General features: G+C 39.6%; 1 protein-coding gene across 1 annotated transcript in view; it reads left to right on the top strand.

Moving 5' to 3' along the window:
- Positions 1-17,947, top strand: part of PTN (pleiotrophin) — an 86,917-nt gene extending 68,970 nt beyond the window's left edge. The window contains 2 exon segments of the mRNA XM_045577124.1: positions 106-267; positions 17,198-17,947. Coding sequence (XP_045433080.1) covers positions 106-267; positions 17,198-17,253 — 218 coding nt within the window. The 3' untranslated portion in view covers positions 17,254-17,947.
- Positions 17,948-25,688: the final 7,741 nt, after the last annotated feature.

Genomic DNA, 25,688 nt, shown 5'->3' with positions numbered 1-25,688 from the left:
TATAATTACCTCGCTACAAAGAGTTAAAAACAAAAGTGTGATTATTTTCATGGCACTATAATAGGATCTTTCAAAGGTTTCTGCTCTGTCCCACCTTACCTTTAGCGGAGTGCAAATACCAATTCCAGGCCTGGGGAGAATGTGATCTGAATACCGCCTTGAAGACCAGAACTGGAAGCCTGAAGCGAGCCCTCCACAATGCTGACTGCCAGAAGACAGTCACCATCTCCAAGCCTTGTGGCAAACTCACTAAGCCCAAGCCTCAAGGTAGGTCCTGCTCTTGGACCACAGTTTTAATGTGAATGGATCCATGGACTCAGGCAGGATCTTCAGGTGAATTACCTTAAGAAAGGAATTGACCAAGCCTCCTGTATTAAGTTTTATACAAGTACTTCTCAGCAGGCAATTGAGATCCTCTGAACAGATGAGGGAATTGGAATAGTCTCCTAGCACAAATAAAGTCTGGAAAAACGGGCCAATTAAGACAGTTGCTGTATGGTGACTGTATAATCCAAACCCTAAATTGTGGACTGCATTCTGACAAGTATGAACAAGCTCACAAAGGTCCTGAGGCAGAATATTTAAAATCAAGTCTTTCCTAGATTATGTAACATAGTACACAGTTGTCGTTAGCTAAATTATTTTATATTTTCCTTTTTCACCGAGTATTTGGATAAGTTCTGTATTTCTTACACTTCTGCAGAGCCTTTATTTTCTTTTTTTGGTTTGATTAGCTCACTACTTTTATCATGGAATTTTTAAATCATTTAGAGCTATCTTTCTATTCATTCCCAGAAAGTCAGACCCTGCTTTCATGCTGGATAAAGTAAATATCAAACTGGCATATGATTAAGAAAACCCCTCAGACCCTGGCAGGTGTAGCTCTGTTGGCTGGGCATTGTCAGGTGCACCTTACAGTTGCTGGTTCAATTCCTAGTCAGGTCACAATCCTGGGTTGTAGGTTCCATCCCCACAGGGGATGTGCAGCCAATGGATGTTTTTTTCTCTCTCTCTCTCCTTCTTTCCTCTCTTAATTGTACTAGTGGATAATTTACTTTTTTACATTCTCCCACATGCAATGAAGGTTAACCATTTGGTTCAGGTTCTCAGCCTGAAAAATGGTGGTAAAATATTTCAAGTGGGTAGACATGTTGTAATTTTTCATATATCAAAAATCAAGGTCAAGGTATTATCCTGAGTGAATTCTGAATTTCACAGCCAGTTATGCATTTTGTTGGTCATTAAAATGCAGCCTTCACTTTGTGCATAACATATCTTTGTTAAAACCAATTAGTCCTTTCTCAACTCGGAGGGTTTTGTGAATGTTGTTTTGGCACCAGGCAATATGCACAAAGAAAAATCTTACAGGAGCTGAGCTAAAAAGATGTGTCAGATAGATTTTCTTAACGAGAGAGACTCATACCCACTTTCTATGACATATGTTCCCTAGTTTAAGTAAAATGGAATTAGAGACATGTGTGGGCTGTGTATATTTCTGTACCATTTTTCTGAAATAACTATGAATGGATATTACAGCTTTCTCTTTGTGAGTCTCTGACCTTAAGATAGCTCATTTTTTTCCTGATCAATGGAAAATCAAATAATAACAAAATGACATCGGCATTATCATTTGTATTGTTTTGTTCCACTGGCATGTCTTGACCTGTGTGTTTGACATATGTTGTTTCTTAAAATCCCATACATTTCTCTGCAAGTAGATGTACTTTTGAAGGAAAATGAGGCACACTGGTTAATTTGTTTGCCCAGTGATAGATCCTTAGTAAATGAAAGAGCCAAGATTTGGCTGAATCTAAACTCATTTTATCTGTTGCTGATTTCTTCCTTAAATCAGGTATGGGTGTAAGCTAACTTCCAGAGGGTTCATTTTCTTTTGAAAAAGGAGAAGGTAAGCTTTGTAACACTTAATCCTGATAAGTGATATGACCTCCCAAACAGAAGGTGACATTTTCTACAACATTATTTCTGGAAGACATTCCTCAGAATAAAGCTCTCAGGAAGACAGGGACCTGCTCTATTTTGCTTTCTACTGTATCCCTTTTTGACTAGAACAAGGAGTAGCACGTAGGGCTGAATAAATCCTATATAATAATCCTATATAATAAAAGGGTACTATGCAAATCGACCAAATGGCAGAATGACCAGAATGCCTGTCGCCCCAGTCGGCCCCACCCCCAAGCGGGCACCCCACCCCAATCGGGGCGGGGCTGGCCTGCAAACCATCCCTGGCCCCTCACCCTAGCTGGCCCTTTCCCGATGGTCTCCACCCGGGTGGGCCAGCTGGCCCCAACCAGTGTAGGCCTCTAGTATTTGTATAATAAATAAATGCTAAAGGGCAAAAAGTTTCACACAATAAATCCAGCATACTGATAGAAGAGTTCATGTAACTAAACTTTTCTCAAAGTTATATAGTTATAATTATTTCTTCCTTTATTCAGAAAAGAATGTCACCAATGCTCTTTTCTATTTTAACTCAGTACCCAAAAAGAATAGAGGTACATAGGGACCCCACTAATTTTGAATGGGGCACTATGATAGGCACGCCTCATCATTTCATTTGAGCTTTGAAGCAACTCTTTGCCATATGTTTTGTTCATCTTATTGTATGTACGAGAGAAGCACGGGCAACTTCCCTGAGGTGCCACAGCTTGTAAATGGTGGAACCAGGATTCAAAATCAAACTCAGACTGACATCAAAGACCCCACCCCATCCCCCTTCTTTTTTTTTTTTTAATCAATGTGCTGTCTCTGAGTAATATAAATCATGGAACTGTGCCCGTATTAGTTAATTTTCTATGTCTAGAATCATTAAATAGCAGAGCATCTGGGGACCTTGCTTATCATCTGATGTTACTTTCATATAACAGATGGAGACAGAGAAAATCAGTGATTCATCCAGGTGTATCCTCTAGGTTAGCAGCAGAATCAGTTCAGGTTTTTATTCTCCTTTTATATCATCCTCTGCCTTTTTCAAACCTGGAAATCATAGGAAAGGGACCTTTCCTAGGTGTCAGATTTTCCAAAATAAATGGCGTAGGATATATGCTTGCAGAAACTCAGGACATTGGTAAGTAATGATTTCATATCACTCAGCTTATAACAGGAAATTATCTTTTCCCCCCCCATCATTATCCGTCTCATTGATAAACACTTTGATAAACACATGATCAGGTTCTGTTTAATTTGCCTGGGTTTTGTTATTGTTGTTGTTTGTTTGAGAGAAGTTTTTGGTTGGCCTCTATTGTTTGGGGAAATGGTAGTGGATTAATATGCAAACTACACGATTCTCAGTGTGAAAAACATATGCTTTAAATTTTTAGAATGGATTATACAGACATTGGTAAGGCTGTAACTATCCAGCATTAAATTGAGGGAAGACTGGAGATATTGTTGTGATTTGATTGCTAATAATAATTCCATTGTGATTTGATTAAAAGATTAAAAGACGTGCTTGGGGAGAGAGGTGCTTAATGCCTAGAATGGTCATCTGAACTGAGACATTACTACATATCCCCCGTGCCTTGATTAAAAATTGCCTTAAATTTCATCACACCCCATCTAACAGCATTGCCTCTTGAGGAATAGAATTGTCCTTTCCTGTTGCTGACAATATTGTACAAACACTAACTCTAGCTTTAGTCCACAATTTCAGCGTTGCTAGATATCAAGTTGGAAACCCTTACTAAAGATCCCCTTGTGTTGGAACCACTTAATTTGAGGAAGCTTTCAGTCCTCGACATTTGCATTCTATATTCAGAAGAGAGTCTTGATATTCTTATGTAGACATGAGAACTCAGAGATGCAGAATTGGAATACAGCTTTCCTGGCAACAGGACAGGATTACTCTGGGGAAAGTCATGGATTGACTGAAAGGTTATAACCAGAGCTTGATTGATCACTGCCAGGATCTAACCAGGATACATTAGTGAAATGATTGATTGTGTTGGACACTTGAGATCTTCATTTCTTAAGAAATGAGATTGAGAGTATTAAGATTGTTAATTGAGAAAACCTTGCATCTGCCAGGATGTGTTTTTCTTTTTCTTTCTTTCAAAAGATCTACTCCAGCTAGTTTAAGTAGAAAGGTTTATTCAAAAGTGTTTCATAGCTCACAGAACCTCCAAGTGATCCAGAGGATCTCCCCAAATACTGCATTTCCAGGAGCAATGCAGCAAAAGGCAGCAGGTCAAAGAGAAATGTCTAATCACAGAACACATGGCTGATGTAATAGAATCACCCACTGCTCTGCACACATAACGCTAAGAATCACACACTGGAAACTTCAACGCTGTCATCACCCGTAAAACCAGATATTACTGTCACCTTTCTTGCAGTAATTTCCAATTTCTCCAAATTTGGCTCTTTAAAAAACAATCCTTGCTTAGAGAGAGGAAAGGGGTGGGGGTGGGGGGAGAGGGAGAGGGAGGGAGGGAGAGAGAGAGAGAGAAACATCAATATGAAAGAGAAACATTGATCAGTTGCCTTCCATTTGCTCCCTAATTGGGGATCAAATCTGTAATCCAGGTATGTGTCCTGACCAGAAATTGAACCAGCAACCTTTCAGTGCATGGGACAAGGCTCAACCAACTGAGTTACTCCAGCCAGGCCAAGTTTGGCCCTTTTTTCTACCAATAATACTCACGAAGTGTGCCTGATTGATGGAAACCTGATCACATATAAAATGCTACTTCAAGGGAGTCAGGGAAATGTGTCTTCAGCTTTTTGAACTCTACCTATACATATGAGAGGAGAAGCTGAAAAGGTCTTGAGCTGGTATTTAGTGAGCAGTCTGCCAGGGATGTTGGACTGTGCTGAGTATAGTATTAGACCTCACCCTCTCTCCTATTGGGATAGATGGGCATTGATGCCATTACAGATGAAGAGTTACTGAGCGTCATCTTATATTGGGGACAGTTGAGCACTCTACTGTGGAGAGAGTCAAGTCTCTCCTCTTTGGAGCCATCGGTAATGTTCTGTTCCAGTTTCAGGGATACTTGGGTATCAAGTATCTCAGGTGGAGAAGCTGGAAACGTGGGTCAGTCTGTATAGAATGTCAGAGCAGAGAACCCTTCGGAAGGCAAATAACTCTTCAAGCCACAGCTGTTTCTCAGCGGTGCACCTAGAGGATGAGCTCACTGAGGAATTAGAATTTGGCCAAGCCAGGCAGGGTTGCCAGGGTGGGGATCCATGGTCCTCACCTAGGCAGCCCTGTCTGTGGGAGCAGAGCTGACCAGTGGATCAGGCTTCTGGCTGATACCACTGGAGTGCACAAGCTGAGTCAGGGCTGGTGTGGAAGGCTCCCAGATGAACTGAGATTTTCCCAAGTGCCATAGGTGACTTGGACTGATGATCATCTTGGAACATTCTAGAATCTGGAGTTATTGTTGACATGGAAATTATTAGTTATTTTTATTTTTAAAATCTTTATTGTTGAGAGTATTACAGATGTTCCTTCTTTCTCCCCTTTGCCCCCCCCCCCCTCTCTATTTCTGCTCTGCCCAGGCCTTCAGCATCCTATTGTTTGTGTTCATGGACAAAGCATATATGCATACGAGTTCTTTGGTTAATCTCTCCCCTTCCCCCGCCCCATTTACTCCCCCCTGAGATTCGTCAGTTTGTTCCATGTTTCCATGACTCTGATTCTATTTTATCCATCAATTTGTTGTGATTATTAGATTCCACATATAAGTGAAGTCATGTGACATCTGTCTTTCTCTCACCGGCTTAAACGAGATATATCAACAAGGGGTATGGTGAAGCTCCTTGTGATACCAACAGGGCCACGTGGGATGATGTCAGCCTCCGAGTTTGTCTGGAGGAAGGGTAATTCAGACGTTCCTGGTACAGTCAGAGAGGAGCAGGTGGATGGATGTCTGTGTTACAGGTGGCCCAGGGGACAGTGTCAGTCCCTCCTACTGACCTGTCCACCAACTCACGCTCCACTGTTACCAGACGCTTGGTCATTCCCCCTGCTCACGGTCACCCCAATTCCTTTTATGTCTTCCCAGCCCTTTCTAAAAGCATTGCCATCTTGCTGCTCTTTTTTGGACAGTTGCCTAGGCCTCTCTTCTTGACAATTCAACTTTGAAGATCAAAGAACAGCAACTGTTTGAGTGCAAGACTCAGCTACGTGCGGGGCACAGCGCTTGGCAGCTGATTATTAAATGGAAAAAGGGTCAGGGAAGTGATATTCCCAGCATTCTCAATTCTCAACCCTCTAAAAAGATTCTTTTGTTCATTCTTTTAAAGATAAAAGAACTTCCCCAACATTTTTGTTCTATTTTCTGGGCTCTGACACCCCATAGGAATGAGTATGGCAACACCCCGTGGGTGAGCTCTGCTAGGCTGGTGACTTCTATGCTGGGAGAGGTGAAGGGGCAGAATCCCACCACAGGCCAACCTGGGCTGGGGTCCCCCTCCCCACCCAGGGACCCTGAAACAGGAAGGAAGGGGATTTGGATGGCTGCTGCCCTTGTATTTGAGCAGAAAGAGTCAGCCTGGAGTGCCTTGTGGGAATTTTGTTCTTGATTAGAGGAAAACACTCTTACTCAGTTTGGTCTCAGGGCTTTGATTTCTTTTTTTATTCCGCTTTGTGAAAATCTTTGAACATCTGCATTTTATTTTAAGTATTTAATCCATGTGGAGTTAATTCTTGTATATGGTGTAAGGACATGATCCAGTTTCATTATTTTCCACAGTTTGCCAACACCATTTATTGAAGAGACTGTCTTTACTCCATTGTGTATTCTTGCCTTCTTTGTCATAGATTCATTGATCATATAAGTGTGGGTTTATGTCTAGTCTCTGTTCTGTTTCCTTGCTCTGTCTGAACATCTGTATTTTATTTCCTATCCATGCTACTGTATGTCAAGTGAGTAGGTATAATAATTATGCTCTTTTCTTATTAGAATGATATCTGTTTTGTCTTCTGTAAACTAAAATCTATAATGAATACCTCCTGGCACTGTTTTAAAGATGAAATGAAGTCATATATGTAAAAATGCTTGATAAATGTGCAGTGCTTTTAAGACTTTTTCCTTCCGAATAAACCTCTTGACGTGGGTGTTTCCTCAGCACCTTTTCAGGCCAAAAGTTTGTAGTGATTACGATAATAGCAAGTACAGTTAATATTTATTGAGCGCATAATATGTTTTGATTATTGCTTAGAACATTACTCATACATTGTGTCATTGAAAATGCACAAAGCTCCATAAAATAGTTATTATTATGACTCCCAATTTTGCATGAGGAAAATGAGGATTAAGGAAAGTAGATGCTGAGCACACTGTTATACAGCTACTAAGCAGAGGGGCCAGGACTGAATTACAAGCTGCCTGATTCTAGATCTCTGGCTTTATGCACGGCCCCTTCCCCTGAATCTATTCAACACAGTGATCTCAGTTTCTTACCGAAGAAGAGTAATGAATGTCAGACCCACTTCTTTCTTGAACTCCCTCTTTGATCATGATTTCCCAGAATTCGACTCTGGCTCCTCAGCTGGACATGCTGCTCAGGCATCCTCCAATTTGGCTCATGTCTGATCCTTGCTCCAGTGCTATGCCCACGTGCTGTGCCCAAGCCACACTGAACTCCTGAGGATGGCTGAATGAGCCATGATTTCTTATACATCTATTTCTCTATACCAGTGCTTCTAGCGACCTGGACCCTGTTCTTCCATAGTTAATATATTTCATTATGTAAAACCTACCCTGATAAATATTCATTGAAGAGTACTGTCTGCTAGAGTTAGCACCAGGGACAAATTAATGCCCCACCTGGACCTGTAGTGGAGTAGGGTGAGCAGCAGGACAAATCCTGAGGTCCTGCACAGAAGGACAAATGCTATGGAAGTCCTTTGGCATTGCTTCCAATGTATTCATTTATTTATAAAATCTGTTAAGAACCTTGGATGGAGCAGGGATTACACTAGAAGCTAGTGATATTCCTTTGCTCTTGTTGCTCTCATTTTAGTGATGGAGATGCATAGATAATAGTGACAAATGTGAATTAGTAATTAAAATGACAACTTCAATACTGGAGTAAATGGTCTTGGACACTGAAGAGTCAAGTGCTAGAGTAACTGGAGTGGGGAGGGAGCCAAATTAGAGTAACCAGGGAAAGCTTCTATGAGAGTTAACTTTTGGATTTGGAGGAGGAGCTAGCCATCCAGGCATTCTAAGTGAAACAAGTTCAAAGTCCCTGAGGCTACAACGAGCTTGTTTTGTTCAAAGACTAGGAAAGAGACAGTGTTCAAATTTACCAGACTTCCCTTCCCAGGCATTAAGTTGCTGTGGGGAATCACTCCTCTGATAAGACATTCATTTACTCCTCTGTAGCCTGTGTGGATTTGCCTCTCACACCAATGCTCATCTTGAGGGCAGGAGCCACATCTCACTCCCCTTTGAAAGCTACTACATGTCATGGTTTCTGGTCCATGAGAGGAACTCAGTGAATAGTATTTATTTGAATGGATGAACGATGTTTCCAACTAAATCGTCCTGGGCTGGCTCACTAGGCACATCATTCATTCACCGGCTGCACAAATGTACAGAGAAATCAATGTTAAAGCAGAACATGCTCACCTCACCCGGAAGAAGGCTCACCTGGGTGTTTTACTCCCATCCTTATTAAAGAACCTTTCGTTCTAATTGCTGGGACAGGTGTGAGGACCAGGAACTGTAAACATTTGTAGGGTTTGCTTCACACTGGGGTCTGCTTTCATGTCCCTTGGTAAATTCCATGCTCAGAGGCTCATTAGCTGATCACACACAAACCAGCTAAATAATAATTAGTATTGAGGAAGGCTGCATAATAGAACAATGTTCACACTAATTAGTTACTGGATTGAGGGACCTTTTTTGTTTTTTGACCTCTGAAGATTTTGTGTATCTTCCTCAAACTTCTACCAGATTGAGAATTTTTGTTCCGTGTTTTAAATGGTAGCTATTTTATTAGCATTTCTTGAGCACTGTGAAAATCATCCCCATTTATTATTTATGATGTGACAGGCATTATCCTAAACTCTTAGGATGCATGGGCTTGCTTAATCCCCAAAGCAGCCTCAAGGAGTTTTGCTCACATTTTACAAATGAGGATTCTAAAGTGGCAACTTGCAGAAGATCAGCCAGCCAGTGAGGAATCAGGCTTGAACTTGAAGTCAGGAAAGTCTACGTTCAGAGTTCTTGTCTATCATACCAGTGCTTCCCAAACCGAGTGCTTCCTACTCTTTGGGTATTCTAAAAAAAATTAATAATTTTGGTTTTCTTGAAACATTAGGATGAGCACACTGACAATCCTGAAACATTAGGATGAGCACACATGAGGTCATTTGTAATGAAGTCATGCCAGATAACTCTGAATCAAGCTTGTCTTTGTGTAGTATTTGCATTGAAACAAATAATAACTGTTGGTACTGTGAGTCGCAAGCTGGGGTCCTTTAAAGGAGCTACATTTCTTGAGAGGAAGACAAAGCAATGCATTGCACCTGTTATACCCAGCAGCCCCCCAGGCAGGCCCCTGGGCTGGATCCAGGCCTGCCTCCACTCCACCGTGAGACTCAGAGCCGCTCTGGTGCTTCTCAGGGTCCCAGGCACCGCTGTCCTGGTAACAAGCACTGCCAGTGGGGACACTTGACACTCGCAGTGACTCCAGCCAGCACTGCACTGATGCAAAAGCTCCAGGAACCTGCAGGGAAATCAGCAGGCTGGCTCGTGCTCAGCACACAGAGGCAGGGACAAGGAAAAAACTGAAGACTCTTTCTTGAGAAGTGTATGCTATTTTTAGAAGAGCTCATTAGAAATCCAAAGAGCTGGAGGCAGGTGACCGATGTGCCTGGTGTCCTCCTCCACACAGCGGGCAAGGCCCAGCGCTGCTTGCCAGAGGTTCACACATTAACAGCACTCACTCTAGCAGGGCTTACAGAAATCACTTTTATTCTACAGAAAATAGGAAAGCATGATTTTTCAGCTCTTCACTTGAGTGCACAAGACTAATCACTTCAGCTGCTAGGAAGGCTGCTGTCTAAAAAATGCAGAGAATCAGGGGAGTTTGTTCAGTTCTCACCTTTGCAGCTGCTATAGATAGCGCATTGGGTAGCTGGGGGTCCGAGGAATCACGTGTGAGGGGGAGGGGAGCATAGCTCACCTGCTTGAAATATGGAGGACAAGTGTGGAGATGGATGAAAGGATTTGTGCCCTGAGCATTTGTGAGACCTTTAACGAGACCTCAAATGCCATGTTCCGTAGTGCCAAAGTATTTAAACGATGCATATTTAAAATTTTTGAGAATACAGTTAAAAACACTTATTTTCTCACATTTCTGGCAGCTAGAAGGCTGAGATCAAGATATCTGCAGGGCTGATTCCTTCTGAAGTCCCTGAGGGAAGGATCAGTACCAGGCCTCTTTCCTTGTTTCATAGATGTCTGTCAGCCTTCTCCGTGCGTTTTCACTTCATCTTCCCTCTGTGGGTGTCTGTGTTCACGTTTTCCCCCTTTTTCATAAATAATCATTTAATTTGCCAGTAGCACCAGTGTGTACGATTAAATATCAGATGTTAATAGAAAATAATGTCGTGCCAGGTGGGAGCTAGTTATTATGTATTGATATAATAATGCATTCCCACTTCTGACTTAGGCTACCAAAATAATTTATGAAATTCTATAAGATTTCTGTGTCATTATTGCAGAAACAAAGTTTCTACACATTGAATCTCATATCAGAAGTAAATGTGCTTCCTTCCTGTTTTGGGGTGGAAGAAGTCATGAATTTGTGTGCAGGGACGTTTCCACTGTCGAGATTGTAAGGTCTTGAGAGTGGTCTACACATTGAGGGAGAGGCAGGCACTTCTGCTGAACAGAGGAAACCCAAACGTTAGTCTCTCTCTCTCTTTCTCTTTCTTTCTCTCTTCTACCTAAGTCCATAGAGTTCTTAAAATTAACTTTGTAAGACATGGGAATGTAGGGCCACCAGTACTAACAGGTGTGACAGCATATAGTAACTGTGAAACCAACCCCATGCACATAAAAACACCACACACATGCATCAGGAATCTCTAATGCAGCAATCAGAAACGCATGCTACTGCACCTGTACATTCACAGGCATAATTATCCTCACATTCTTAAAGCTACCTATATAAATGTATACATCTTTGCAGAATTCCCCTTGTTTTAACTATCTTTGCTTCTCTTCTCTTTCATTTAGTACTTAAAAACATTTTTCCCCCCAAAAGTGGAAAAGACAAAAGGTAGCTGCTGAATATTGAACACACACACACACACACACACACACACACACACACACACGAGCTTTGGTCTTTCTTCTGTAACTACATACAAGTGAGAGAGCCCTGGATTGAAAGACTTACAGATGAAGCACCCCTGATTCTCATCTTCACTGCTCTTCTCTCTGACTCTTAAAGGAAAAATCCACCAAAACTTTCAGCTTTTTGTTTTATGCTTAATGTCTGGACATTCCCAAATGAATGACTAGGTTTAGCTAATGCATAATGGCGATGTGGATGCGTTGAGCTAAAAATAGGGGTTAAGCTTGGTGATTTTTACCTAGTACACACATATCGATACATATAGGTCAGATCTGGGAGTGACTCCAACAAATTCCTGACTCTACTGTACAAAGAAGTGCATCCTAAAGATGGTCCCTTTCTGGGGCTGGAGAAGCGAATAGAATAGATATCTGACTTGCTTCCCCTAAAGACAGGGAAATGGAGGGACAGGAGAGAAAAGAGGCTCAAAAGCTGTGGAGAGGCATCTTTGGGTGAAGGGAGAAGGGAGAAGGGGTTAGTCTACTGAGACTGGTGAGTTGCTTTGGAAAGTAGCAGGCATGGTTAAGGACTTTTACTAAGCTTGTTTTATGCAGTTGATGAAATAATTTCCTCCTCTCTTTCACTAAACCTTCATTACTCACCTGTACTTTTGTAGCTGAAATTTCTCTTTGGAGGAGTTGCAGTAGGTGCTGAGTCACCTCAAAAGGCAATGGGAGCAAAACAGCAGTTCCTTAAAGAGTCTGGACATGTTCAGTTTGTGTCTAGACACAGATGCATAATATATTTTATTCACATCTACTTGATATCAGAAAGCAAACATGTAGAAAGGCACGTAGTTGAGAGGGAATGGTAGGTATTTTTATGAAATAGAGTGTTGATGAGCAGAAGGAAAGGTGGGCAGTAAAATAAAAAACAGGCATCAGCTTGTGGGCAGCGCTGAGGAGCAGTCATATGTATGTATGTATGTATGTATGTATGTATGTGTATATTCATAATTCTAATCATATGTATGTACATGCTCCATACACAAGTCTAGAAGTAAATGCACTGAATCCATAGAACAAGAAATGAGGTAGCAGTATTACAAAATAAGAAATCAAAGAAGAAACAACAAAATAGTAGCAACAGAGACATTAGACAGAAACACATCTGAGAACGCTATATTAAGAAAACTTTTCAAAGATTATCATTTTAACTTTTAAATAAAAATTTCCTCTGGATTGTGGTGCTTAATATATGCTACCAATTGAAATGGAAAGATTGGGGAATGTAATGATGGTGCCATGTGAGGAAGCTAGCCTGAATTCGAGGTGGATCTCTGAGTTGTCCATTCACAGTTCAAAAGCTTTATTATCAGTTTTGAGGCTCAGCGGTTCTGGTGCAAGGGATTAGGTGACTGGGCAGAAGGTTCATAAGCCCAGACAAGTTCTTTTAAATAAATTCATGAAGCTTTAAAGGGATCTTGACGATACCTAGGGTTTGGGGCATGTTTACATGGTGATAGTATTGTTTGACAGTGACATGATCCCCTGCCTTACACAATTCTCAGGATTTATTAAATGAGTCCCCACCGGTAAGCTTTGGTGGTCTCTGTGGCACTCCTCTAGCTTTCCCTTTGCTCACACTCTTGACCTCTGAATCGCAGTATCCATTTTTGAGTGTTCATAGCTTCCTCACATATGAGTTTTACCTCTTAGAAGGTGCATATCTTGTCTTCCTATTCTAGTGAGTTATTATCCCCATTGGTTTAATAGCCCAAAGCCACTTTATGTAAATCAGGCATGTATGGTAGGCAACTGATCGATATTATTCTCTCATATCAATGTTTCTCTCAATCACTTAATCTATTAATTAAAAAAAAAGTTTCCGTATACACAGCAGGCCATCTGAAAAAGGAAATGAGATCATCTTATTCCAATATTCTCAACTCTTCTACTTCTTGGAAAAATATTCCCCCTCAAGATCTTTGAAAATCCTTTAAATTGCCATCTTTCTTTCAACATTTACTCACAACCCGGTTTCTCCTAGATTTCCCTGATACTGTATTGAAAATAGGATTGGGGGTTTCCTTGTACCAACTATAAGGCATTCCTTAAAAAGGCCTGTAAATCCATGGAAAAAGAAATGGTGCACACGGTTTGATTATTTATCTGTCCTTTGAGAACAAGTGTACTGTGATCAGCTCTTATATAAGTTTCTGATAAAATATTTAAATCAATACTTCCTTTCCAGAAAGAAATTTGCTAATACATTTCAAAAGCTTTAAAAATATCCTGACCTTTGATCGAGGAGATCCTCTTCTAATAATATATTAAGGCAAAACTGAAACATGCAAAGATTTGTCTGCAAAAACACTCATCATTAGTCATAATAGAAAGTGAGAACGTGCCAAGTGTCCAACAAAAGGAGAAAGATTATAAAAGCTATAGACTGGAATACCATAAAGAAATACTGCTCTGTCATGTTTCAAACTACATATAATGGTGTGGAAAATAATATGATAGAATTTTAGGTATACTATTCTTTATCAAACTGTCACTATGTTCCTAGTTAAATTAGAAAAAAATAAATAGAACCTGCTGTTATTCTCTATGTTATGAAACTCAGTAATTTGTGGACATGTATGTTTTTAAGCTTTTCTAAACAAGCCTATGGTACTTTTAAAACTGAAAAATAGGTAATATGTTCTATAATTCTTTCTTTCAGACATAGTTTTTCTCTATAGTAATTCATTCTACCTGTGGATATTCCTTTACATCACCTATGTTTTTAGTCCAGAGTAAGCTAGCAGAAGATTGCAGCCATTCAAATAGCTGCCACATACCTGTGCTCTTTAATATAACTATGTACTCAGAGAGCACTTTACAGCGTTAAAAGACGCTCACACAGAGCAATCCCGAAAACATTACTTGTCACGAAAGCTCTGAATGAGCAGAATTTAGCCCTGTTTGCCATTATATCCCAGCATCTAGTGTAGCACAGGATAGATAGTGGCTTTAAAGTGTGTGTTTGCTAAATCAATGGTTTCCTAGCAGTAGTAAACTTGGATCTTATAGGTCATAATCTCACATGATGCTCCTGATGGCCCTCTGAGGATGCCATACTAGGTTTTATTATCCCAGGTTTTCAGAAACAGATGCAGAATGATTGACCTGCCAACATCCCAGAGCTGGCAAATGACAGACATCGATTAAAAGCAATTCCCCAGGTGAAGGTTTGGCTCTCAGTACAATCCTAATGGAATTGTTTCCTCATTGCCTAACTGAACAAAGGGCCATGGAGCCACATGCTGCTTCAGTGTCCGTCAGGATTTTATTTTGTATTCAGAGCAAAAATAACTTCTGTAGCATGGGCCCTGTGCCTTCTTCTCACTACCTCTTTTCTTTACTATAGTTACTATGTATTGAGATAATTGTCTGGGCTAAATTTTGTGTTTTCAACACAGGATATGATAAGGATGGCATTCCAAGGACTAGGATTTATAGCAGTACAAGAAGCAAGAATCCATTCTAGAAGTTTCTTTTTAGAAAAGTCTTAGGACTTTCTGAACACCTTTAAACATATCTTAAAACAACCTGTTTCTAGCCCTGGCTGGGTGGCTCAGTTGGTTTGAGCATCATCCCATTCACCAAAAGGTTGCAGGTTTGATTTCCAGTCAAGGCACTTATCTAATTGCCCTTGCCTTTACCAAGGAGAACTGGGGAAAGAGTCCCATTCCCAAAGTGTTCCCTGAAATGAGCCACCTACATTAGCTATCAAATAGTGTCCAGCCTTGGCCTGTGTGGCTCCATGGTGGAGTGTCAGCCCACATACTGAAGGGTCTCTGATGCAATTCCCAGTCAACGGTGGGAGGCAACAGATTGATGTGTCCCTCTAATATCAATGTTTCTTTCTCTCTCCCTCCCCCTCCCTTCTACTCCCCCTAAAAATCAATGGGAAAATATCCTTAGGTGAGGATTAACAAAACAAAACAATAGTGTCCATATTCAGACTAATTTCAAACCTTATTAAATGAATGTATTCAGAATCTCATCAGCATGGCATTTATTCAAATTTGTGTATGAAATAGGGATATGCTAACCAAATATGCAAATCATTGCTACAAACATTTACTCTTGCCCAGGGAGGAATTTGGAGAAATTGAGACAAGGGAAATCAGAGTTATACCCTGGTGAGCATTCTAGATTCTTCCCTGAGGATTCCATTGCAAACTGTTGCTTAACAGATTATTCGGAGACTGGGAATTATTAATTGTGCAGACATTAAACAGAAAACCTTTGACCTTCTGGTATCTTTGAACTAGGAAGTTCTCATCCTCTCACCTTTCATGGATCAAGAGATATTAAAATGACAAACAATGACTAAGTGAAAAATAAGTCTCTTTGGCATAGAAAGGGGAAAGCTGAGGATAGGCATGAACAAAATGAATACTCATGAGCAGCAATTTAGCAGGATTTGTGCAACCCTTGACTTAATTGTATATGGTGCCCCCTAAAACTCGAGGGAAGGAATCTTAGGACAGTACTTTGTGCAGAAACACTACTTAGCCTAGTTTATGATTAATTTAGAACTAATCTAAAGAGGTGGTGAGGGTATGAATGAGTGAAAAAGGTTCCAGCTCTGTTTAAGTATAAACTGGGATTTGTATATCTGTGATTGGCATCATGTCCCCTGTCATCAAAAGCCTTAGGGCCCCCCTGGACATAGGCCCTCTAATCCAATGAACAGTGCCCTGACCCCTGCCGGCCATTGCCTTTGTTCCAGGGTTCCTTTGTGGCTTAGCACCTTCAATGACCTGCTCTGCCAATATATCCTGGTGATGATAAAGAATATTAATTATACAGAGAAATGACCTCTTATTCTCAGTCTATTATTACATTAATGGTAAACTGCTAGCCTTTACTGAGTACGTGCTATTGTGCCATGTTTTGTTTTCAATGGATTTTATACAACTCATTTCATTTGGGTATTAACCCTATGAAGTGGTACTGTACATATGCCAATTCACAAGTGAGGAATCTGAGACACAAATACTTGAGTTCATTTCCCAGGGTCTTATAACTTAGGGATGGGCCAGGATTTAAATTCCAGCCATCAGGCTCCAGAGCCTGTACCTAACCCATATGTTTCTGCCACTACTGTGGACCAAATCGGGGAAGGCCCTTAGAGGCACTTAGTAATGTCTTTTCACTGGCCAGCCCAGTGATTCTGACCATTCTCATCTTTGGAGCCAAAGCTGACCTGTCCTCTTCTGTATTGCAGTCTCCTATGCTTATGAAAAGGGAGATGACCGGATGAATGAATGAAAAGGAATAGAGTCTTTTGATTTAAATCCTCATAATTTTATTGACCTGGTTTGGCTCAGGTTGGAACATTCCATTTGCTTCACTCAAGAGTAGGAGTCCTTATAGGGTCAAAACTCCGTGTGGTTCAAAGCTTGTCCTTTGTATATGAATAACTGGCTAAATATATAAGCAGAGGGCAAATCAAAACTTTCAAATTGCTCATCAGAAAATGCGCTCATCAGCAGTCTCATGGAAGGGAATGTGGAAGTGGTGGACTAAGCAAAGCTCTTGATAGTGCTCCACTGAGCACCAGGCTTCTTTCAGAGATGACTAATGTGTTTCTATTTTTTTAATTAGGACCCCAGACAGTATTATGTATATTAAATGGAGGCAACCAATAAGATCTCAGGCATTTATAGGTGTTCACGTGGAACTGGACTGTATTACTCCTGCCTATTATCGTAGACAATCTTCTGGCAAATGCACGTACAAACACACACACATATGCCTTGTCTATCCATTTAATCATTTCATTCCTTGCCAGTTATCAGAAAAGTGTCCTTTCCCCCTAGCTTATTAATGTGATGCCTTTCTTTCTCTTTTAATTGCAGCAGAATCTAAGAAGAAGAAAAAGGAAGGCAAGAAACAGGAGAAAATGCTGGATTAAGAGAGGCCACCTTGCTGGAACATGAACAGGACATCAGCAAACAGAATCAGTTAACTATTGCCTTTATACCTACCGTAGGCTTTTTATTCAAAAATTATCTATAGCTTAAGTACACAATAGGCAGAAACAAAAAGAAACATTTTTGTAGTAGCATTTTTAAAAATGTATACCATAGTACCACTAGGGGCTTATAATAAAGGACTGTAATCCTATTTAGAAAGTTTACTTATAGTACATGGTAAATGATAGAAAATTGAGGTAAGTTTTTTTTTGAAGTTATGTGATATTTTCCATTTAAAATTTCATTTGTTTGTTTTTTACTTTTTTTTCCCTTTTGGCAGCAATTTAATTGTTATCACCATGTAAACTACTTCTCTTGTTAGGTAATTTTTTCACCTAGGCTTTTTTTTTTCCCAAATGAGAAAAATATATACTAAACAAGGCAGCAATAAAATACAATCATTCTATTTGAAGAAAAGACCTTGTTTTCTGTGAAGCGATTTAAAAAAAATTTTAGTCAGTAAACTAGGGTTAGGGGTCAGAGCATGCACTAGTTCAATGTTGAAGTTTTTTTTTAAGAAAAGCATTAAAACATGAAATTCTTTCTCTTGGGCTGAATCGTTTGTTTTCTTGATGAAACTATTTTTCCATCTGAGGAAAATAAAAGACTAGGAAAATAAATCAAGGTGATGCTTAAAAAAAAAAAAAAGGGTGCTTTTGTGTGCAATAATTTGACATTGTAACCCTCCTGCATTTGTCATCTACACTCCCCCAGTCAACCTGTTAGTGGTGAGAGTTTATCATACAAACTAATTAAATCATTCTTGGATACAAATGTTATAGTGGGTAGGCATACATATATGTCTACATGTCTATATTTTTACTTTCTATCAGTATTTAGTGGGTTAGATTGGTGGTACAAAAGTCCCAAAGTAGTCTAGTAGTTCATTAGTTAGGAAAATGCTTCTTCTATTGAACAAATCTGGGCTTGCACAGTCCAAGTCAGGATCTGAGTAACACAATGCAAAATGGTACTTCGAACTTGCTTTCTAGAAATGCAGAATTCCTACTGTAGTATCTACCATATAAGCGTCAAACATTCTCTACATGACTTGCCTTATCTGCTGGGCTCTAAGCAACAGGTTTGTTTCTTTCCTTATCGGAGGACATGCTTAGAGAGAGAAAGGGAGAGGGAGATATCAATCAGTTGCCTTTTGAATGCACCCCAACTGGGACCGAACCCACAACCCAGGCATATACCCTGACTGGGAATCAGACCGGCAACTTTTGGTGCATAGGATGATGCCTAACCAACTGAGCCACTCCAGCCAGGCTTTAGGCACCAATCTTTAAGTAAACGAGTCTATTATTCAGAGAAATAGTCTCAGAAATCAGCTAGGATTAGCTTCAAAGCATTTTTCCTGAAAGAACCACCTCTAATTCTAAAGTGACAAGATGTACTAAACAAACAACACCTATCTACTCAGATAACTAAGTGCATTTCAAACTTAATGGTTTCAACTTTCCTTAGGCTAGCCAAGAAATAATTACAAACGGGTCTGAGGATGCAGCCAAGGTGTTTTCATATCTAAATGATTTTTGCCATCTAGTCAAAGACTCCACTTGAGGGAAGAATATTGAGGAGGTCCATATCACCCAACTAAGTCCAAGCCAGCTGTCATGAGTGGAAAATGGAGTGGGCTTCCAGCTACATACTCTGGCCATTTTATGGACTGGTGCTTAATAAAAGCAGAGTGCCTTGTAAAGTGCAAATGGCAGCATGAATAGTGAATGCAGTCCTTTCACAAGCAGACTTTTAATAGGATAAAAGCACTCAGGAGGATGGATGGAGGAGGTGAAAGAAAGGCATTGTCTTCAGTGGCATTTTTGACAGCTATGTCCCACAGGATAGGGATGACGGAAGAGTCTGCAGCAAATTTCCTTAGCCTCTCACCTAATGTTGCTTCTCCATCAGCATTTAGCTAAAATAGCAGCCCATGAATCAGGAATGAGCTAAGGTGAACTGGAACAAAACCTCCCAAAGGAAACACAGTCCTATAAATAATCCAGGCGTCCCTCCTCATTCAGGGGGCATGGCGGGAAGCCAGGGGTTCTTTGCTGTGTCAACCATGAATCCTAACAAATCATTCTCTATTAAAGGGAGGGTTGGAGTGCTAATCTCCACCACAGAGGGAATGAAATTAGACTTCCTCTAAGTCTGGAGAATTATTCTACCCCAACTTTAAACTTCTTGCTAAATCACCCAAATGTATTGAAACACAAATTCAAAGGGACAGGCTTCAAAAATCATTGATTCCCACAATGGGAAAAGAAAAGACCATTATTGGAGCACTTCCTAGTGTTCCCCAGCAAACACTCTCTCTCCAAATGGTCTGAGTTTTATGAACTTTACTTTAAAGTTCATTAAGCCCCGAGGAAGGAAAGGGAAATGTAAAATAGCTTGTTTTCTTCAAAGGCCTTAAAGTGAGAGCAGCTTTCCTTCCAATAATTAGGAGGGCATAAAGCAGCCTGGCCAAACCCTAGCAAAACAACCCTTCAGTGACCAGAAGGTGTCCTTGTTTAGCTCAGTGTCTGAGAGCTATTATATACTCTGGGAGACTTTCTGAGTTAGCCTGAGTACGTGGATGCTGCCACACTCATTATATACAGATGTTATCAAGAGGAGGATCTAGGGGGAAGGACATTTTGGACTTCAGATATTCCTGGTTGACATCTTATAACTCTGTGAGAGAAGAACTCTAAACAGAACTTAGTACTCTGAATATTTACTAAGTAAAGTTCTATTAAATTGTAAGGGTGAGAATTTAATTAAATTATTAAGAAATTAAATAATTTTAGTTGTTTGTTCTTGACCATAAAAAGTCTTGTTTAAGGAAAGAAAGGCTACAGTTCTTTTCCCATTGAAAAGATAGATCATTTATTTAGGAATAAGATATTCACATTTCTCCCCATAATATGTAACTCTTGGTTTCATAATTCTGAAAATCTTTGTTTTAAAACTTGTTTAAATGAAAAACAGAGGTAAATATGCTTTAAAAGGCATTGATTGAAGCAGTATAAAATACCACTTTCACAAACTGTATTATTTTGAAGTACTTCCTGAACATTAAAATCAGAACTGTATCAGCCTTTAGTTATGGGATTTCCTAATGGAGTTAAGCAAAGGTCTTTCTTCTCATTAATCTTCTCCCAAAATAATAAGGTAGACATCCTTGGAAGTGGGATATCAAAGGTTCAATCTCCTTTCATCTTTCCTGGCTTGCTTTTAATTTCATTAGTTTTAATCCTTAAGCTTTCAACAGTAGAGTCAAGCAGAAGGCAAGGGTATAGGGAAATAATTTTCCAACCTTCTCATATAAATTTGAATTTTAGATTCTTCTTTTTGGGTAAAACAGACTCTTCACTGTCTACAAGGTTATTTCTAAGTTGCAAAAATTCTCTTCCCAGCTTCTCCTGTATTGCCATGTTTTTCTCCTGAGTTCTCCCATTCTCCCATTTGCCACAATCAGAAAGTGAGGGGACACTTTATTCTTGCATCTGGAAACCTTAGCAGCAGACAGTAACTGCTCCCACTCTGTCCAATAAATTCATTTTCAATCTACTTTTCAAAGATGCAGAGTCTTAAAACATATGGAGAAAAGGGCATACTGTTATGCTGGGCATCCTACAAGTACTGCCTACCTCAAACCTAGGTGGACTCTTAATTTCCTAGAAGTAAATGATGTGGACCATTTTAATCAGAGAAAATCATCAGTCTTAGAAATGTGCCCTTCCTCGGCTTTTTCTGTTTTTCCCAATCTCACTTTTTCAAGCAAGGCACTAAAAGTAGAGTAAAATGCTCAGTCCTGTTTGTGTCTAATGTAAAATAATATTCAAAAGTATCTCAACACCAAGGAATGCAGACTTACAGGTGTTTGTGTGTGTGTGTGTGTGTTTAATTTTAAAAGAAAAATAAAGAACAATTAGCTCTCAATATCTACTTTTTGTAAAGTGGTGTTTTTGTTTTAAAAAAGGACAAAATCTTAATAGGCAGAACATTGTTTGATGTATTTCTTATGTAAATATACATTACAGTGACTATATTAAGTTACTCCTGGGGTTAGCTAAGGAGGTTATATATCTAGATTATTGCCACATATTTTCTTCCGTGCATGGAAACCACAGACTCTACATTCAAGAATGAAAGCATGGAAAATCCTGACATCATATACATAAACTCTGGCAAGGGAGGCATGCCTTCGAGACTACACAGATAGAGTGATTATATCCATATACTCAACTTGTTCTTAGTAGAGATACAAATGTTACATGAAATAAACTAATCAGAGGATGATTTTCCCCCCTCCATCTTTGACGATCAGATTCATCAAACACGGGACAAAACAAGTCTTCAAGTATCATACTTGATGAGTTTCTTAGAGAAGTGCATTAATATCTCAGGTCTCAAAAAGAAGTCCAAAAGTTGTATGCTTTTAAGGTAGTTGTAATTAATAATCAAAATCCTTACTACTTTATTTAGAGATTCACCAATCCACTGTCTTGTAGTGAGGATAAAAGGAGAGATATCCGAGATCTATTCTGGGATCTGTTGAGAATAGTAAGCATGATGTGTATAATTGCTCTAATTAAGCATTTTTGAAATCTCCTAATTCCTTTCCTCTATATAAAGCTAAAAGATATCTGGCCATCTAAGGTAATTTTCTTTGGGCAGTATTTGGCTTAGGTTTATATTATATTAATTAAACTAGGAAACTTAACTTGTGCTGGAAAATTGAATTCTGACTTTCAGGTGAATGCATAGTTATCAAGAAATCTAACTATATCTAAGTAAGATTCCATTCTCCCAGGAAGTCTAAAGTCTGTTTGAACAAATATGATTCTGTGTTAATTATGTAGATTAATTAATTCCTGAAAATCCCTTTGGGCATATTTCCTGTTCCAAATCCTGATTATACATTTCGCTCCAGAGGCCATGACTAGTTTAAATTCATTAACTGATTTATGCACTTCATTCAACATGTTTATCAAGTGCTCAAAAACAGTTGGGTGCTAGGGATGCAGTAAAGAACAAAATGGACAAAAACAAACACATAGAACAACCCAGTTTTCATGGAATTTTAACACCTCCTGGGGACACAGATAATGAACACAATGGATGATGTTTTGACTAAATATCGCTGCATAACAAACCACCTACTGACCTAAAACAACAATTATTTTGTTATTTCATGACTCTCATGGTGGGTTGACTGGACTCGTCTGGGTGGTTCTTTTGCTCCATGTGGTGTTAGCTTCATGGTCTAGGATGTCCAACACGGCTCACTCACATGTCTGACTTCGTAGTGGATATCTGAAAAACTATACTCAATTTCTCCATGTAATCTCAAGGCCTCACTCTTTCTACGTGGCACTGTCTCTCTCCACAAGTCTATCCCAACAAAGTAACCCACCTTTCATAGGGCAACACAGAACTCTCCAAAGTACAAAGCTGGAAGCTGCCTTCTGAAAGCTTAGGCCAGGAACTGGTCCAGCATGTTTTCTGTCACATCCTAGGGGATAAAATGAGTCACGGGCCCTGCCCAGATTCCAGAGGAGGGCACTATAATAGGGAGTAAATCTTAGGAGGTACAGTTCATTGGGGGCCATATTTAGGGACAAAGTACACAAAAAAAGTAAAATATATATTAGATGGTGGTAAGTGCAATAGAGAAAAATAAAGCAGTGAAGGGCAAGGAATAATGTTGGGCAAATGTTGCCATTTTAAATATAATGCCTGGAAAGGCCTCCTGTTGTAGTTGACATAAAGTTAACAAAAGCCTGAAGCTGAGGGAGCAAGTCATGAGTTATTAGGTAGAGATTATTACAGGCAGAGAGAGCAGTAAGGGCAGTGAGTGCGAAAACTCTGAGATGGGGGTTTCTAGAAAATTCCAAGAATAGTAGGGAGCCTATGGATGAAGTAATCAAAGGGAAAAGGAATAAATATCATCAGAGTAATGGGAAATGAGATCAGCACCATTGAAGTTTGGGTGCTGGAAGAATCATTTTATTTCTTCTGTGAGACACTGCTTCCTCCATCAAGAGAGGCAAAATAGAAAAGTTGGCAAGAGTTTTGGTGATTTCACATTCCTTCAGGTTCTCTCTCTCTCTCTCTCTCTCTCTCTCTCTCTCTCTCTCTCTCGCGTTTTATGTAATACATGTGGCAAAGTTCTCAATGGACCTGATTTAATTCAACAACCTGAATTATCTATCCTTGAATTTGACCACTCTTGGTCCTTTACTATGACAACTAGTAAAAGAAGATGTTTGGGGCATGGTGACAAGAAGACTCTGGAGTTTAATCCATGCCTCAAAATGAAAATTTAAAAATCTGACCTCATAACAACCTCAGATTAATTTAGCCAAGTCAATTGCCAAACCATCCATTTCTAAAAGTTTCACCCTCGGTGTCCCAGGGACCCCAGTCAATGATCTTTTTATCAACTCTCCACTGTATATCCTAAATGCTTAATTTCCTATCTTAAATATTTATGCCAGTCTCATTGATTATTATGCCATTTTAGCTATATAATTCCATTTACTTTATAAACTTTGGGGATCTATGGCCTACTCTCCTCCAACAGCCCTCCCTTCTTCACCACTTAGTGTTCTTTGGTTGCAAGCAATAAAAAGTATATTCTTAAATCAAACTGCAATTGGCCATGTGCAAAATAATGTCTTGAAAAGATAATCAATAGTTCAAATAATTGAGCAGAGGAGCCTAGGGAAGGATAGAGGCTCAGAGGAACATGAAAGTTATCAGGCCCATCAACCTATGTACCAGTAGGTCATGGTTTGATTCCTGGTCAGCGCACATGTCCAGGGTTGCTGGCTCAATTCCCAGTAGGGAGCATGCAGGAAGCAGCCAATCAATGAATCATGAATCTCTCCTCATTGATCTCTCTCTCTCTTTCTTTCTGAACAATAAAAACATATATTTTTTTAAAAAAAGAAAAATATCAGACCAAAACTCTGAATGTTGAGCATTGCAAGAGTTCCTCACGTGACTCAGTTCTGATCACATTTGGTCTCTCTGTGGTCTTGCATTCCTGGGACATCTTTACAGGAAAGGGACTCCAATTAGCCTAACTTGGGCCACCTGGCATTCCTATTGTCAAGAGTCCATGGTTTTAAATTGGCAGCCTACCAGAATGGTGCATAAATGAAGTAGCTCAGGTCTTCAAGGAAGAACATACTTGTCAGAAATACAAAGGAAATATGAAAAATGAAGTAATAGAGCAATAAATATTTGAAGTAATTATTTAATTATGTTTAATATTAAGCTATTATAAATAAGGAACACTAGGGAATAAGCATTGACATGTGTTGGGACCATATCATATAAAAATCTGAATGCAAAGAAAGGGCAATCACTTGTTAGGCAACAAAGAGTTGTTAGTATTGTTTAGTAGAAGACTGATGTAACAGGTTTACACTTGAAGAACACTAATCTGTCACTTGGAAGTGGTTTATAAAATATATTCAAATAATGAAGCAATTAAGATGGGAAGACAATTTAGGAAGTTAACTAGAATTTTCCAACGGAGAAATAATGGAGGCCATTTAAATCTGTCATACATTTTTGCCTCTGGCCACTCAGTCATTTTCTCTCTTGATTATTTCTCTTACTCTTCTGTCACGGTTGTCTTATTATTTTCTTTGTGATCCCAGGAGAGCTGACTTAATGACACATTTTGCTTCACTCTCTGGGAGCCTAATGTCATATAGAGTAGGTGTTGCTCAAAGGGTGAAGCATATCTGGAGATGACCATTTGTCAGAACTTTCTGGTTCTCCACCCACAAAGCCCTCCATTGCCATTAGCATAAATAAGGTCACCCTGACTATTAGCTTTGTAAACCATCCTCTCCTAATTAATTAAGATCATCTGATTCAATAATAAGAAATTTGGCATCACGCCAATCTTCTCTCAGGCTCACATTGTGTCTCAGGTGTAAGAGTAAGAGTAAGGGTTATTCCTTACACCTGAGATAAAGCCTCCAACTTACTACCCTTTTGGACCCTGTTTTTAATTAACTTCCTTGTAGTTATCCCAGTATTCTAGCCCTCATAAGACTGGGCTCTGTTATTCTTTTTCAATTACTCTCCTATCACACCATCACCATCCAGGTGTAGTTGTGCTCTGAAACTCTTACCACATCAGAATAGAACTGCCTGATGTAAATCAAATCTCCAGCTCAGGGTGTATATCCGTATTTTGCCTCCTCTTAGATTACCTGCTGCCATGTTTCCAGGGCTATATTTCAGCAAATATTTTCACCTTTATCTAAACTTCCCTAATACTAGGCTCTGGAGCATCGATGGCCTACATCTTCTAGATGTTGAGCGCAGGATTCTGTCTGATGGATTGGCCTTTCCT

Source organism: Pipistrellus kuhlii, unplaced genomic scaffold, assembly GCF_014108245.1.
Source record: "Pipistrellus kuhlii isolate mPipKuh1 unplaced genomic scaffold, mPipKuh1.p scaffold_m20_p_10, whole genome shotgun sequence".
Taxonomy (NCBI): domain Eukaryota; kingdom Metazoa; phylum Chordata; class Mammalia; order Chiroptera; family Vespertilionidae; genus Pipistrellus; species Pipistrellus kuhlii.
Note: the sequence above shows the minus strand (reverse complement) of the source record. Positions and strands in the feature narration are given on the sequence as shown.